Here is a 14,987-nt window from a genome sequence, read left to right as displayed (position 1 = left end):
TTGGAGAGGTGGAGGCAGTTGACCAGCTTTATTTTTATGCAGAAGATGTTCCAGTCCCTCTTCTTCCTCCCTCTTCATACACCCCCCTCTTCTCTGTTTTTCTTTCTTTTTTTATTCTCTCCCTCCTTCTCCACCGCTCTCTCCCTGGTGTTTTGGCTCCACAGTGAATTCTTACATAAGCTTTTATAAACGTGTGTCTAATTGCGTGGCGGTCTCTCTGGGAGGTAACTGGAACTCCACACAGCATGTTTTGCTGTGTGCAGGACTGCACCAAGCCGCTGCACATCTGCAGGCATCGGTGTGCTTTTTCAGTATGTGTTTGAGGAGGGCACATCTGTCATGCTGATTCGTGGACCAGAAGCCAATCATGAGCCCACCTACCTCACCTGCACTGTCTGCGCTTACTCATAATTAGCCTCCTGGTGTCGGTGTGTTGATGCATCATGCATGCCTGCATCAGTCAGATCGATGAATCAGAAGCTGTGCAGCCTGTTTCTCGTCCCAGTTTGATTTAACTCTTTAGATGGAGTCACATAATGTGTCCAGGAGTTGCATCTCTCTACGTTTAGAATTAATTGCAAATGGGAGAAGGTGTTTTCTGCTTAAAAAGGTAAAAATGTCAGGACATCTAAATATTTAAGGTGTTTGTCTTCTTCCTCTCTTCCATGTTTTGCTGCAGCCGTGTTGCAGCTGCTAAGCTGGGCTGGCTTAATGCCCAACAGTACTTTCAGAGCCATTTTAGTTTTTTAAGTGCATAGCCTTCATCCCAAGGCTCATTGCTTAATAGTGTGTTTCTGTTCCAGGGACTCTGCCATCTCCAGCAACAAGACGCCCCACAACAGCTCCATCAACCACATCGAGAGCGTCCTCCAGCAGCTGGATGAGGCCCAGGCGCAGATGGAGGAGCTCTTCCAGGAGAGGAAGATCAAACTGGAGCTCTTCCTGCAGCTTCGCATCTTTGAAAGAGATGCCATTGATGTGAGTTAAAGGTCACAAGAATAAAATAACAAGATGAATGTTGGAACTGTGGCATAAGTAACTTTTTAGAAACTTTGGGTTTTGCATTTGGTGGTTTGCATCTAGTAATGACCAAATGTGGAAAAGAGGAGGCACAAGATGCAACTTTAATTTAAATTTACTGAATTTCAAAACACTGGATATTAGGGATGCACCGATCCACTTGTTGGGTGTTCCGGTCCGATACCGATTTCTGAAATTTGAATATCTGCCGATACCAATATTTGAAATTACCGAATCTGTTTATATGAACATTATTGTGACTATGGTTATTATTGCTGTTATAACTGTGTAAGATTTCATTAGGTTGTAATAAACGACCCATCCTTTCTGAAGTTACCTCACCAATACAAGTATAATAACATTACAGACGTAAACAATGTGCATTTCTATGAATGAATCACGATGCTCACGCTGCACCCACCATCAGGAGAGTTAGCTCCTCCCATTGACTTCTAGGTATTATAATCTTGCCAGTCACATCTCTGGGAACATTAAGGTCTACGTTCAGAGCGGTCTCTTGGATTGGATCGGTTTGCTTTCAGTCACTCAGCGTTTTCGTTGCTTTCTACACTGGATAACTGTCTCTGTTAGGGGCAGGAATCTTCAGGCACATCATGATTGGATTTATTGACAGTTCAGATGACCGCGATTATGAAACAATTGTTGCATCGTTTTTCACACGGCAGCTTTCTGAATGGAAACTTGTGTATCTGTGTCTCATTTGTCATGATAGACAAGGCAGAAGAAAACTTCTGCAGCTATTGGTTAATTTGAGAAAACTTCTGTTTTCCACAGTGTAGGGCATTTCTTCCAGTCGCCTGTTGTCCCACACATGCGTTTGTTTTGGTTGTGTTTATCCACAATGCCCTGCATTGAACCAACAATCCCCTTTGCATTGTACTCCACTTCCTGCATTTGGTTTATTTGAAGCAACCAAAGACCTACATTGGAAGGTGGACCAGAGTTTGAATCTTGGATCTGCATTACTTTTACTGCTGCTCAGCCATTGTGTGTGCCATGTACACACCACGGACGCTGCACATCCACAATTTCCAGCTCCTCCTGCAAAAAAAAAAAAAAAAAAAAAAAAAAAAAAAAGTTTTTTCCCCACCTTAAAGTGTCTTTTTCATGCAGGCTGCTAAACATAACGTAGCATAGCATAACGTATCATAATATGACTTAACGTAGCATGACATGACATAGCATGACTCAAAAAAGTTAGGGATATTTGGCTTTCAGGTGAAATTTATGGAAAATGCAATATGTTCATGCTACAGTGATATAATATCATAAAAGTACATTTAAGTAGAAGGATGCACTACTGATTTCCTCATCTCAAAAAATTCATTCAACACAAAAGGTAACAACAATGGTAGTTACACCACAACAAAAAATTTGAACGTCTCGATATCTCGTCATGTGCCCTTGAGCATCAATTACAGCTTGACAACGACGTCTCATGCTGTTCACAAGGCAACTTATTGCCTGCTGAGGCATGGCATCCCACTCTTCTTGAAGGGCAGCCCTCAGGTCATTGAGGTTCTGGGGTGCAGGGTTTCCCTGATGATGCAGCCTCAATGAGCAGGAGCATTGTCGTCCATGAAGATGAAATTAGGCCTGTGCTGTTCATGTAGGGGCACAATCACTGGATTAATGATGTTATTCAGGTAGTATGGGCTTGTCACTGTACCATTCACAAAGTGTAGGGCAGTTCTGTACCAAGTGGACACCCCTGCCCACACTGTAACACCGCCACCACCAAAAGCTCGCCTGGTGACAACAGTGGCTGATGCATAGCGCTCTCCCTGACGTCTCCAACATCGTTGCCGGCCATCATTTCTGCTCAGTGTGAATCGACTTTCATCAGAGAACAGCACTGAGGCCCACTGGTTCCTCGTCCAGCGTAAATGCTCCCTGGCCCATGCAAGACGATGATGCCTGTGCCTAGTGGTGTGGTCAGGTACCCGTGCAGGTCGTCTAGCACGCAGACCACGCTGATGTCAACGGTTTCGAATGGTCTGACGTGACACTTGGGTGCCTCTCACCTCTCTTGAACGTGCCTGGAGTTGAGTGGCATTCATCATCCGGTTTCTCAGGGCAGTGTTCACAATGTAGCGGTCATCAGCACGGGATGTGGCCAAAGGACGTCCACTTCTAGGCCTTTCTGTGACTCTTCCAGTCTCTCGATATCTCTGTTGCAACCTGCTGATGACACTCTGTGACACTCCAAGCTCAGTGGCCACTTCTGTCTGAGAACGTCCTGTTTGAAGCATCGCAATGGCAAGGGACTGTTGTTCCAATGTTAGGTGTTGTCTTGGTCTCATGATGACAAAATGTGAACAGCATGATGAGGACAACTGTTTAAACACCAGCTCTAATTGAACCAGGACATTTATTGGTCAATTCAAGGATCACACACCTGCCGTGATTTTTGCCGTTAAGCTCCTTGTTAGAGAACAGCAACTTGTGCAAAATTTATTGAAACATTTAACAGTTGGACATGTGCATTTAAAAGCTTAGAGAAGATCACATTAAGTTCACCTGTACAGGTTTGAATGCATTTTACGCTTGTTGTGAAATTTCACCCAAAAGCTGAATATCCCTAACTTTTTGTGAGTAGTGTAAAGTAAAACATGACTTAACGTAGCATAACATGACGTAATGTAGCATGATGAAGCATAACATGACTTAATGTAGCATACCATGACTTAACGTAGCATGACATGACGTAGCATGACATGATGTAGCATAACATGGCGTAGCACGACTTAAAGTAACATAACATGACTTAACGTAGCATAACATGACTTAACGTAGCATAACATGACTTAACGTAGCATAACATGAATTAACGTAGCATAACATGTCTTAATGTAGCATGACGTAGCATAACATGGCGTAGCATAACATGGCGTAGCATAACATGGCGTAGCGTAACATGGCGTAGCATAACATGGCGTAGCGTAACATGGCGTAGCGTAACATGGCGTAGCGTAACATGGCGTAGCGTAACATGACGTAGCGTAACATGGCGTAGCGTAACATGACGTAGCGTAACATGACGTAGCGTAACATGGCGTAGCGTAACATGACGTAGCAGGACTTAAAGTAGCATAACATGACTTAACGTAGCATAAAATAACATAGCACAGCAAAACACAACATAGATCAGATCAATTAGAAGAATTGAAGTGGGGGGTTTTTTTGTATAGGAAGGGATATTTTCTCTCAATATTTTAACAAATGCATCCCCATGTCAAACAACATAATGGAGAAATCAGATATTTATTATTTACTTACATTAAAACCTTAACTTTTGAGAGTAAAAATTCCTTCTGACCTCCCTCAGATCATCTCTGACCTGGAGTCCTGGAACGAGGAGCTAACGGGTCAGATGAATGACTTTGACACGGAGGACCTGACGCTGGCGGAGCAGCGGCTGCAACACCACGCTGACAAGGCCCTGACCATGAACAACCTCACCTTCGATGTGATCCACCAGGGACAGGAGCTGCTGCAGTACGTCAATGAGGTCCAGGCCTCTGGTGAGTGTGTGCATCTGTTCGCAGTAATGACATAGTAATTAATAAAAGGGGTTCGGGTTGTTTTTTTTTTTTTAGCTTCTTTGGAACTTTTCTTGACATTGTGCGCCGCTCTTCTTCTGTATGGGAGAATTGGCCACGCATCATCAAACACCAGTCCTTGTTATGCAGCAGGTTGAAACAGGACACAGCACTTGTTCACTAATGTTGCTCAGAGCTACATCAGTTTGGCTGTGTAGGTGTCGCAGGTCAGAGTCAGTCAGCTTGAGATGACGAGCACCCACTCACTAACCATAATAACTCGCCTGTAAACTCATATGCTAATAGGTACTCTGTGAAACTACACATAAAATTCTTACGTCACGCAGCCTGTGTTAAACACTAAATATATATATTTTTACAAATGCTTATAAATTAGATCCTTTTTGGGGTTTTATGTTTCTGGAGTAATGCATAATGTGCATCCGCTCCTCAGGTGTGGAGCTGCTGTGCGATCGAGATGTTGACATGGCAGCTAGGGTCCAGGACTTGCTGGAGTTCCTTCATGAAAAGCAGAATGAGCTGGACTTGGCGGCTGAGCAGCACCGCAGACACCTGGAACAGTGTGTCCAGCTGAGACACCTGCAGGCTGAAGTCAAGCAGGTTGGACACACAGTCACATGGCTGCATCCAGGCGCCACCTGCAGGCTGTGCAGCACAACTGCAAGAATAAGAAAATGCCCCAAACTTACATTTTATCACAACTTTTGTCCTTTTTTTTCTCTTTTCTTGAGGTTCTGGGTTGGATTCGGAACGGCGAGTCGATGCTGAATGCGGGTCTAATAACAGCCAGCTCCCTGCAGGAAGCTGAACAACTACAGAGAGAGCATGAACAGTTTCAGCATGCCATTGAGGTGACACAGTGATTGATTTTCACTTCATTCTGTTCAGTTTCCTGCTTGAAGTCCAAAAAGCTGCTCTTTAATTTGGTATTTCTAATCCTTGTTTTCTTTCCTTCCCTTCCTGCCCTTCTGCAGAAAACCCACCAGAGCGCCCTGCAGGTGCAGCAGAAGGCAGAGGCCCTGCTCCAGGCCAACCACTACGACATGGACCTGATCAGAGACTGTGCAGAGAGCGTGGCTTCTCACTGGCAGCAACTCATGCTGAAGATGGAGGACCGACTCAAGCTGGTCAACGCCTCCGTGGCGTTTTACAAGACGTCTGAACAGGTAGAGGACCTGATGGAGTTCGTCTGTGTCCCAAATGCTTCATTATAAACCAACGTTCCCACCTGACTGAATGTGTACTCCTGCAGGTGTGCAGTGTGCTGGAAAGCCTGGAGCAAGAGTACAAAAGAGAGGAGGACTGGTGTGGAGGAGCCGACAAACTGGGACCCAACTGTGAAACGGATCACGTCACCCCGATGATCAATAAGCACCAGGAGCAGAAGGAGGCTTTCCTAAAGGTAACACCCACACCAGTCAGACCAGACCAAAGCTGCAAGTTGGACATCTCGTCTGAGAGTGTTCGTGTGTGTGTGTCTGTGTTTCAATCAGGCGTGCACCCTGGCCAGGAGAAATGCGGACGTCTTCCTCAAGTACATGCACAGGAACAGTGTGAGCATGCCTGGGATGCTGAGCCACGTCAAGGCACCAGAACAGCAGGTTAAAAGTCAGTATCAGAAAGTATGCTGAGGTTTGTGGGGAAAAAAGGTCTTTAAAAGTGGAGTATGTAAGATTTTCAATATTTTCAAAATAAATTAAATAAGAAAATAACTACAATCATAATTAGAAAGTTTTTTTTTTTTAACATGTAGGTTCCAGTCTGTCCATATTTGATGTGTTATTAAATTACAAGTTTAATTAATGACAAATGACAAAAAGCACTTTTTTTTACTGGTAGGCAAACATTTAAGAAGGGTCTTTGTCATTAATGAAACTTGTAATTTAATAACACATCAAATATGGACAGACTGGAACCTACATGTTTTAATCTAATTATGATTGTAGTTATTTTGTTAGTTAATTTTTTTTTTTTTAAATATTGAAAATCTTACATACTCTTCCTTTAAACAAGAGGCTGTTTATTTGACAAAATACAATCATTTCTTTGGTGTTAGAAATGTTTTAATGATGTGATTTTTTTGTGGTTGATTGAGATTAATCACATTTTAACAACCAAAAGGACTGAATTGCACACTGTTCTCTAAAAGTACTCCTATATGAAGAAAAGGTTTCCCAGCTGGGAGATAAAAAGCAGGATTAGGTTCTCAGCTCTTCTGCATGTGAGGGAAAAATCTCTTTTTTACTGACTTTTTGCTGTAAAAAGAGAATTTTGCGAATTTACACTTTCCATAGAAGCTCAGTGAAACAGGCGCAGTACGCCGGGAACTAGTGTTGCATGCCGCTCTCCGCATGTGGACCGAGCGCAGATTCAGCAGGGCTGGAGGTGGAGGTGACCACACACAGCGCAGCTCACCCCAAACGTTGCTGCATGTTCACATCTGCGTCGATCCAGTTATTGTGTCTACTTTTTATTTAAAAATTACTACAAAATAACCAAAAACAGCCACATTACTGGACAAATCTTCTGCATTTGCAGTCTGCAGTGCTGATTTATTCTTATTTTTGTTTAAAAAAAAAAAAAAGGGTCTTTTATTTTTTAAAAATGTTTCCTTGTGTAGACATCCTGAATGAGCTGCTGCAGAGGGAGAACCGTGTTCTCCACTTCTGGACGATGAGGAAACGGCGGCTGGATCAGTGTCAGCAGTACGTGGTGTTTGAGCGCAGTGCCAAACAGGTACATGCAAAAACAAAGCCAGGACGGATAAAGACGCATTATCGTAGCTGAAATAATGTAAGTTAATGCGACGATATATGTGTGTGTGTGAAGGCTCTGGACTGGATTCATGACACTGGTGAGTTCTACCTGTCAACGCACACGTCCACCGGCTCCAGTATCCATCACACGCAGGAACTCCTGAAGGAGCACGAAGACTTCCACATCACAGCCAAGGTTGAGCTCATAAACACAAACAGTGGTGTGTTTAATGTCTGTGTACCAAACTGAAAGTGTTCCTCCGCTGCAGCAAACAAAAGAGCGCGTGAAGCTGCTGATCCAGCTCGCCGATAGCTTCTGTGAGAAAGGCCACAGTCACGCTGGAGAGATCAAAAAGTGGGTGACGGCCGTGGACAAACGCTACAGAGACTTTTCCCTGCGCATGGACAAGTACCGCTCCAGTCTGGAGAAAGCCCTGGGTATCTCATCTGACTCTAACAAGGCAGTAAGTTGTCCTGTTTACTTTCCCACCATCTTGGATGGTCTCCCTGGACCTCGGCTCAGCTTGTGTTTCGCCTCTTCAGAGTAAAGACCTCCAGCTGGACATCATCCCAGTCACCGCTCCAGGGTCAGAGGTTAAACTGAGGGAAGCTGCGGTGCACGAGCTGAACGAGGAGAAACGCAAGTCGGCACGGAAAAAGGAGTATGTGACCCCCTTCCTGTTCACATCTGAATTTAGAAGAGTTGAACATTTTACAGAATAATACAAACAGATTTAGAGTAATTCAGCAACTTCACTTCCAAACTCTTCATGTACAGTTGTGCTCATATTTATTCATACCCTTTTATTAAAGAAGGAAAAAACAGCTGCCTGTAAAATAAGCTGAAATTGACTAAAGTAATAATAAAAAATTTTTTTATGAAAATCATTACATTATTTTCTAATTCTGGTTCAATAGAAATATTTTTTAAAAAGCAAACAAATAAGATAATTTATTACCTATTACATCACTTATAAACTAATATTTAGTTGAACAATCCTTTAATGTTTCCGCTCCAGTCAGGTGTTTTCTGTTCCTCTCAGTCAGACTTCTGCACCTGTTGACAGGTATTTTGTCCCACTGTTCAACAGAAAAGTGCTCTAATTTGTCCAGGACCAATTTATTTGTTTGTTTTTTTCTTTTTCAACTCAATTAAATTAAAAAAAAAAAAAAAAAAAAAAAAAACGTGTCTTATATTACTAAATGATATTTTTGCAAATTTTTAGGTATTGTTCCTTTTTTAAGTCTCCAGTTATTTGAGTGACTGTTGTGAATTCAGCCTTTTTTTAATGAAATGCTATGAATACATATAAGCACAACTGTACATATAAACAGAAAAACTAACAAGTCTGCGTCTCAACGGCGTTTTTTCCCTCCTCCTGTCAAAATATATTTTATTGCCTTTAAGCAACAGTAAAAAAAAAAAAAAAATGGGCTCAGATTCCAAAAACACAGCAGAGAAGCATGTTGCTTTGTTAGTTCATCCCCAACATAGTGTCCTTGTCAACAGCAAACTGCACAGAGGAGCTCAGTTTTAAATGTACATACTTAATGGACTTGCATGATTTAAGCTTCCTCCCATTAGCTCCTTTCGCTGCGTCAGCACATGAACTGCAGACGCACAGCTTCTCTGGAGAACAGAGGGCTGCATGCAACGCAGGAGACGGAGACGGCATCGTTATATACGAGCACCACAAATCAAAAGCATGATTTCAGTCACTCAGAGCTGCTTTATGGCCTGTAACACTTTCATTATACATTAGTGTAAATGGAAGAAGCTGACAGGCTGAAAGGGAGCCACTGGCGAGCAGATTAATCATTTCATGAAGAAGGACAGCATGACAGCGAGCAATGTGCTCATGTCTCTGTATGTTTTTATGTCTAGATTCATCATGGCTGAGCTGATTCAGACAGAAAAAGCCTACGTCAGAGACCTGAGGGAATGCCTGGAAGTAAGTTTGGCTCATAAATCCCAAACCCCTCTTCTTGTCAACAACTGGTGAAAGTTCACACATTTGAAAATAAATGCTAATGTCTTTATTATTATGTTTTTATTGATTTTGTTGCTTTTTGTGTGTCTGATCTTGTGTTTTCCCCGTGCAGACCTACCTGTGGGAGATGGCCAGCGGCGTTGAGGAGATCCCGCCAGGAATCGTCAACAAGGAGCACATCATCTTTGGGAACATGCAGGATCTCTATGAATTCCACCAAAAGTACGAAACGCATCACGTGGCACGAAACCGCTCTGAGATTCATGCAGTCTAAGTTTAGGCTTTTATATAAACAACACAAAATGTGTTTGGAAGCTGTTTCACGGTGCACTTTTTCCCTTTTCTTATTCAGCCTTTCCTCACATTTGAATCTTTCCTTCCTCTTTTTTTTTCAGCATCTTTCTTAAAGAATTAGAGAAATATGAGCAGCTACCAGAGGATGTTGGGCATTGCTTTGTCACATGGGTGTGTATCATTTATCCACAGTTTGTGCCTCTTATATGTACATTTAGATAGTAAATTCAATGTTTTATGTTACTGGAATCAAGAAAAGTGTTTTTTTTTAACACAATAAGGTAAGAAATAGTAGATTTGACATTTATAATACTAAAAATGTTATTTTTTCCTCTTCTTTCAGGCTGATAAGTTCCAGATGTACGTAAACTATTGTAAAAACAAGCCGGACTCCACCCAGCTTATATTAGAGCATGCTGGGAACTACTTTGATGTGAGTGTCACATTTTCTCATTGCAGATGGTTCATGTCTGTTGTGCTCATCCTCCTCACTTTCCTTCTATGTGTGTGTGTGTGTGTGTGTGTGTTTGACAGGAAATCCAACAACGGCACCAGCTGACCAACTCCATCTCTTCCTATCTGATCAAGCCGGTGCAGAGAATCACCAAGTATCAGCTCCTGTTGAAGGTAACCTGAAACACCAATTCTGTAGTGCGGCAGAAGTCTCCATTGTTCCTGTTGTCATGCTGTGTGTGTGTGTGTGTGTGTGTGTGTGTGTGTGTGTGTGTGTGTGTGTGTGTGTGTGTGTGTCTCTCTCTCTCTCTCTCTCTCTCTCTCTCTCTCTCTCTCTCTCTAGGAGCTGCTGACATGCTGTGAAGAAGGTAAAGGAGAGATCAAGGACGGCCTGGAAGTGATGCTTAGTGTTCCCAAGAAGGCAAACGATGCCATGCATCTATCTATGCTGGAAGGTGAACAAACACAACTTGGATTATTTTTTCTTTCCATTCAGTCGACAACTAATGATCCAAATCTAGTTTCAGACATTATTAAACTCATTTTTCTTGTTATATTCTGTCTGTCCTCCAGGATTTGATGAAAACATTGAATCACAGGGAGAGCTCATTCTCCAGGATTCATTCCAAGTCTGGGATCCCAAGACTCTGATCCGAAAGGGTCGAGAGCGCCACCTCTTCCTCTTTGAGATGTCTCTCGTCTTGAGCAAAGAGGTCAAGGACTCAAACGGCAGGAGCAAGTACATCTACAAGAGCAAACTCTATGTGAGTAGATGATGGTGAAGTCTAGATGTTCAGTTCATTGTTTTTTTTTTATTTATCGTACTGTATTTGCACAACCAGCAGGATTAGGATTAGATGAGATTAGCCTTACTGGTTGAACACCAGACCCTTCATGGTGTCCTGTTGATGACAAACTCTGATGGCCTGATAGATTTTTATTTACTATGAATACATTTTAATTTGACACACCTATTTAAAAAAAAAAAAAAAAGGTTTCTGAAGACATCAGATTCAGACAACTGTGATCAATAAGGATTTTTTTTTGGTACATAAACAATAAGGAAGTGTCCATTATCCTGGTTAAACCACGGTCCCTCACCAAATAAATATTAAAGCAATTATTAATACGTTGATGTTGATTTTTACCTTTAAAACTGTAAGTTTTTCACAAGAAGCTCCTGAGTGGACGATTTAATGTCTCTCTTTGTGATGTGTTGCCAAGGTAACCGTCTCGGTCGGCCGCCGCTGTTATATCAGGCCTTATCAGTGGAGGGAAGTGAGATGATGCTTAACATTATGATACGTGCTACAAAGTGTCTTTTCAGAGGGAAAGTGCTCCTCCTACCGCTTGTGTGTGTCCAGAGGATGATGTGAAATTGTCTTTGAAAGAATCAAAGTCCACATATAGTTTCCTAAATTGTTTTTATTGCAAGGAATATTATCGAAAAATCACTCTGATCTATAAATGTGTAACACGTAAGTCTATTATCCACCATTCAGTCTGTATCAAGGAAGAAGGTAAGGTAAGCAAGACGCAAAGGCGAGCAACAAACTATTGCAAATTAACTGCAACGTTAACGTAGATCGTGAAGTTAGATGAATATGCTGGCATGTCCACCATGGTGACATTTGAAGGGGGAAATTTAACGTTTGTGGACCCTGACCCCTGCTGGTCATTAGAGGACGAAAAAATGTTGCTCAATTCTCGTCTTTCCTGGACTGACGGAGCCCAGTAAGCCTGCGGGCTGCTTTCACGGCGACGTCCAGTCACAGACACGATCTGCTGGCGTATGAGAGTCAACCTACAGCCATACGCATGTACTGACTTTCTGTTGCCATGGTTACCAATGATCCAGCATAATACTTAAGAAAAATCAGCAAGAACTTATTTATTGGTGTCCTACAACACTTTTTTAAGGACACCCTGCAGCCAATCAGCATCGAGTATTCAACCAGACCGCGGTATAAAAGAAATCAATCCTTGACCACACCCACATCACAAAAACACACAGGGAAATGATAACATCAGTCCGTCTCTGTTGTAACTAGTTCTAAACATATAGTTATGTTAACTAAACATCCAGAGATCTTTTTATTCCCGCTAGATTTAGTTTTGACTGAGATTCTTTGTTATTTTAACCTTTTAAAACCTGAACAGATGATGTCAAAATGGCCGTTTTAAAGACCTCACCTGAAATATTTCTGGGCTATCTTCATTTATTCTGATTTTTACACATCTTAACAAATCAATGAATGAAGTTCTTAATATACATGGAAAATGTGGAAAATACTGTCCTGTATGACTCTTTTAGACAAGTCTTCCTCTGGCAACAGAAAAACCTTCACCAGAAATGAGGATTCAAAGAAACCAGTCGAGGTTTAAAATAAACTAAAAGCATGTAATGGGTGGATGTACAACATCCCGGTAGACTGAGTAAATGTTTACTGAAGTACTTTATCTGACTGTATTCTTTCTCTCCAGACGTCAGAGTTGGGGGTGACAGAGCATGTTGAAGGAGACCCCTGTAAGTTTGCTTTATGGGTGGGACGCACGCCAACCTCAGACAACAAGATTGTGCTCAAGGTAAAAAGAAAAGTGTATAAACTCCGTCGTGTTTTCAGACCTTTTCTTCGAGCAGCGCTGAACTTTCTGGCATCTTGTTTGGCTGCATGAGGCTTTCTGTAGGCGCTCCTCTGTCTCCGCCAGCCTGCGTCCTCTCCTCACCTTCTGCTTTGTTCCATCTGTTAACCAACTTGGGCACATCTGTATATCTGGGGCTGTGTTTTTCTGTGGATGTTTGTATCTCTAATTCTCTATGTGGGCTGATATGCTTCCACCAACGCTGGCGATACTCTGTTAGCTCCTGAACACCCACAGCCCCCCCTCCCCTCCCCCCTTCCTTCATCCTGGCTTTGTGCCACAACAGTAGCCATCTTTCTTTTCCCCTGAGAGAAAAGTTTTTAATGATTTCCAGACTTCTTCTGTGTGTATTCCTGTTAAACTCACAGCTGGATTAAAGCTTGTGTCTGTTGTTGGAACAGCATGAAGCCAAAACCCCGACACGGTCAACACTGAGTGTTTCAGCTCTTTGATACATGTTGACTACTAAACTAACCCATGAAAAGCAACCATGCGACATGTGCATCCTAAACTGTCTCTCATTACTAACTACAAACACACACACACACACACACACACACACACACACACACACACACACACTGTTACCATTCATTATAACCTGCTACGTATTTAATTGGCCATCGTTACACTGTCAAAGCAAATTATCAGTGTTGTGCGTTTCTACCATGTCGAACCATTTTGTCAATGTTAGAAAAAGAAAAAATGTCCCGTTTATTTTCTAAAGTCAAACCAGTGAAATTCTCTATTTTATATTTTGAATTTAAAGCTAAGTCAGGGATCCAAACATGGAGCAACGGTGAGTACAAACTATTCCACAACACAGCCCTTTACTGTTCACACAAGTCTGAAACAGTCTTATTCTCACTTCATTAAAATAATTCAGCATCATGCAGTCGGCTCAAACTCACCAAATCATCTTGGGGAGGGTGGGGCGGGGTAAATTTCTGCACCAAGCAAAGAATCTAATGCAAATAGCTTAAAGTAGCCACATATAGGAAACTGCATTGGAGCAGTTTGGAGCAAAAATCGAATGCATCAGAATTAACATGAACACCACCGTACAGTTCCTACAAACTAAACATGAATATTCTGGGCGCCTCTCCGTCCAGGAGTTAAAGTCAGGACTGTGTGTTGTTGTCGGCCTCCTTAATAAAGGGGCTCAGAGGTGTAATAGTATGAAATGGCATGTAAAGCTTAAAATGATGTGGCATGACGTGCAGAACGTCCTTCAACAAGATGAATGGTGCTTTAGGTTGTGTTTCCATTTCGATTAAAAAAAAAAAAAAAACATGCAGGAAACATTAGGTTACTATGGTATGGTATGGTTTGAAAGAGAACTTAATATCTGATGAATAATACAGAGATATTAAACAGTAGGAGCACTGACTCGGTCCTTTCTCCCATAAAAAAAAGCAAGAAAACATAAAATGTTCCAGTTTTATTTACATTTATTTACATTTAAATGTAAATATGAGAGTTGATGGGTTTGAATCAAATGGGAAAAGTTGGTTCTGCAACTTAAACCAATGTAGTGGATGAGTGTGAGGTGGAGGCCATGTACCTCTGTCCAGAGTGTGTTTTACCTGAGATTTATCTTCGGTATTGCAACAACCCCCAGCTGCAGCCTGGAGAATGGAGCAGGTCTGGATATTGGGCGGAGTTAGATGTCAAATGGGCGTGGTTTGGGTTAGGGTTAGGGTTAGCAGTGGCCATTTAGAGGAAAGGAGAAACAGGATCCAATCAGTGTTGTGGCAGCTGGTCCACTCCTGTAGATGTATTTGGGCATGTCAGCTTTTTCCATTTGAGTCCATTTTCTCGGAAAGTCTTGCTTCGTTTGGGGAAATGTGAAGGCGCCAAACAGATTCTGATTCAGATCAAACTACAAAAAAGTCCCTTCCTGCATTTGATGTAGTGTTGCATTGTGGGTAAATACTTAGCAATGGCGTTGAGGGTTCTCTGCCTCGTCTGTTGTTTATATTATGTCCATCGTTGCAGTGTATTTCTGCAGTTTACTTGCATAGGACAAAATAAAAAACCCAAACCAGCGATAGTTTCGTCCCCATGTTTAACTTGCAACAGTTTTCTTATTCATGCAGGTCATGTCTTCTCTTTTACTAAATACTAGTGCAGCGCCACCTTTGGTGAGGATGGGATATATTATTGTGAAGGTTTGGCTCGTTGGGCCAAAGTGCAGTGTCACACAATCTCTGTCTGTATGGATACACCCCCCTACAACTAATCCA

General features: G+C 42.1%; 1 protein-coding gene across 4 annotated transcripts in view; it reads left to right on the top strand.

The window, feature by feature from the left end:
- Positions 1 to 14,987, top strand: part of LOC306770097 (triple functional domain protein) — a 97,708-nt gene that overhangs the window by 60,342 nt on the left and 22,379 nt on the right. For all 4 annotated transcript variants that reach the window (XM_079258889.1, XM_079258891.1, XM_079258888.1 and 1 more), the window contains exons 16-34: positions 804 to 978; positions 4,370 to 4,565; positions 5,038 to 5,204; positions 5,336 to 5,455; positions 5,579 to 5,770; positions 5,857 to 6,006; positions 6,098 to 6,212; positions 7,225 to 7,340; positions 7,434 to 7,556; positions 7,630 to 7,824; positions 7,904 to 8,022; positions 9,246 to 9,312; positions 9,464 to 9,573; positions 9,747 to 9,816; positions 9,989 to 10,078; positions 10,180 to 10,272; positions 10,442 to 10,553; positions 10,672 to 10,862; positions 12,583 to 12,684. In XM_079258889.1, coding sequence (XP_079115015.1) covers positions 804 to 978; positions 4,370 to 4,565; positions 5,038 to 5,204; positions 5,336 to 5,455; positions 5,579 to 5,770; positions 5,857 to 6,006; positions 6,098 to 6,212; positions 7,225 to 7,340; positions 7,434 to 7,556; positions 7,630 to 7,824; positions 7,904 to 8,022; positions 9,246 to 9,312; positions 9,464 to 9,573; positions 9,747 to 9,816; positions 9,989 to 10,078; positions 10,180 to 10,272; positions 10,442 to 10,553; positions 10,672 to 10,862; positions 12,583 to 12,684 — 2,503 coding nt within the window. The remainder of the gene's footprint in view (positions 1 to 803; positions 979 to 4,369; positions 4,566 to 5,037; positions 5,205 to 5,335; positions 5,456 to 5,578; positions 5,771 to 5,856; positions 6,007 to 6,097; positions 6,213 to 7,224; positions 7,341 to 7,433; positions 7,557 to 7,629; positions 7,825 to 7,903; positions 8,023 to 9,245; positions 9,313 to 9,463; positions 9,574 to 9,746; positions 9,817 to 9,988; positions 10,079 to 10,179; positions 10,273 to 10,441; positions 10,554 to 10,671; positions 10,863 to 12,582; positions 12,685 to 14,987) is intronic.

The sequence above is a fragment of the Telmatherina bonti genome (genome assembly GCF_933228915.1).
Source record: "Telmatherina bonti genome assembly, chromosome: 19".
Classification (NCBI taxonomy): domain Eukaryota; kingdom Metazoa; phylum Chordata; class Actinopteri; order Atheriniformes; family Telmatherinidae; genus Telmatherina; species Telmatherina bonti.
This window is presented reverse-complemented; position numbering and strand designations above follow the sequence as displayed.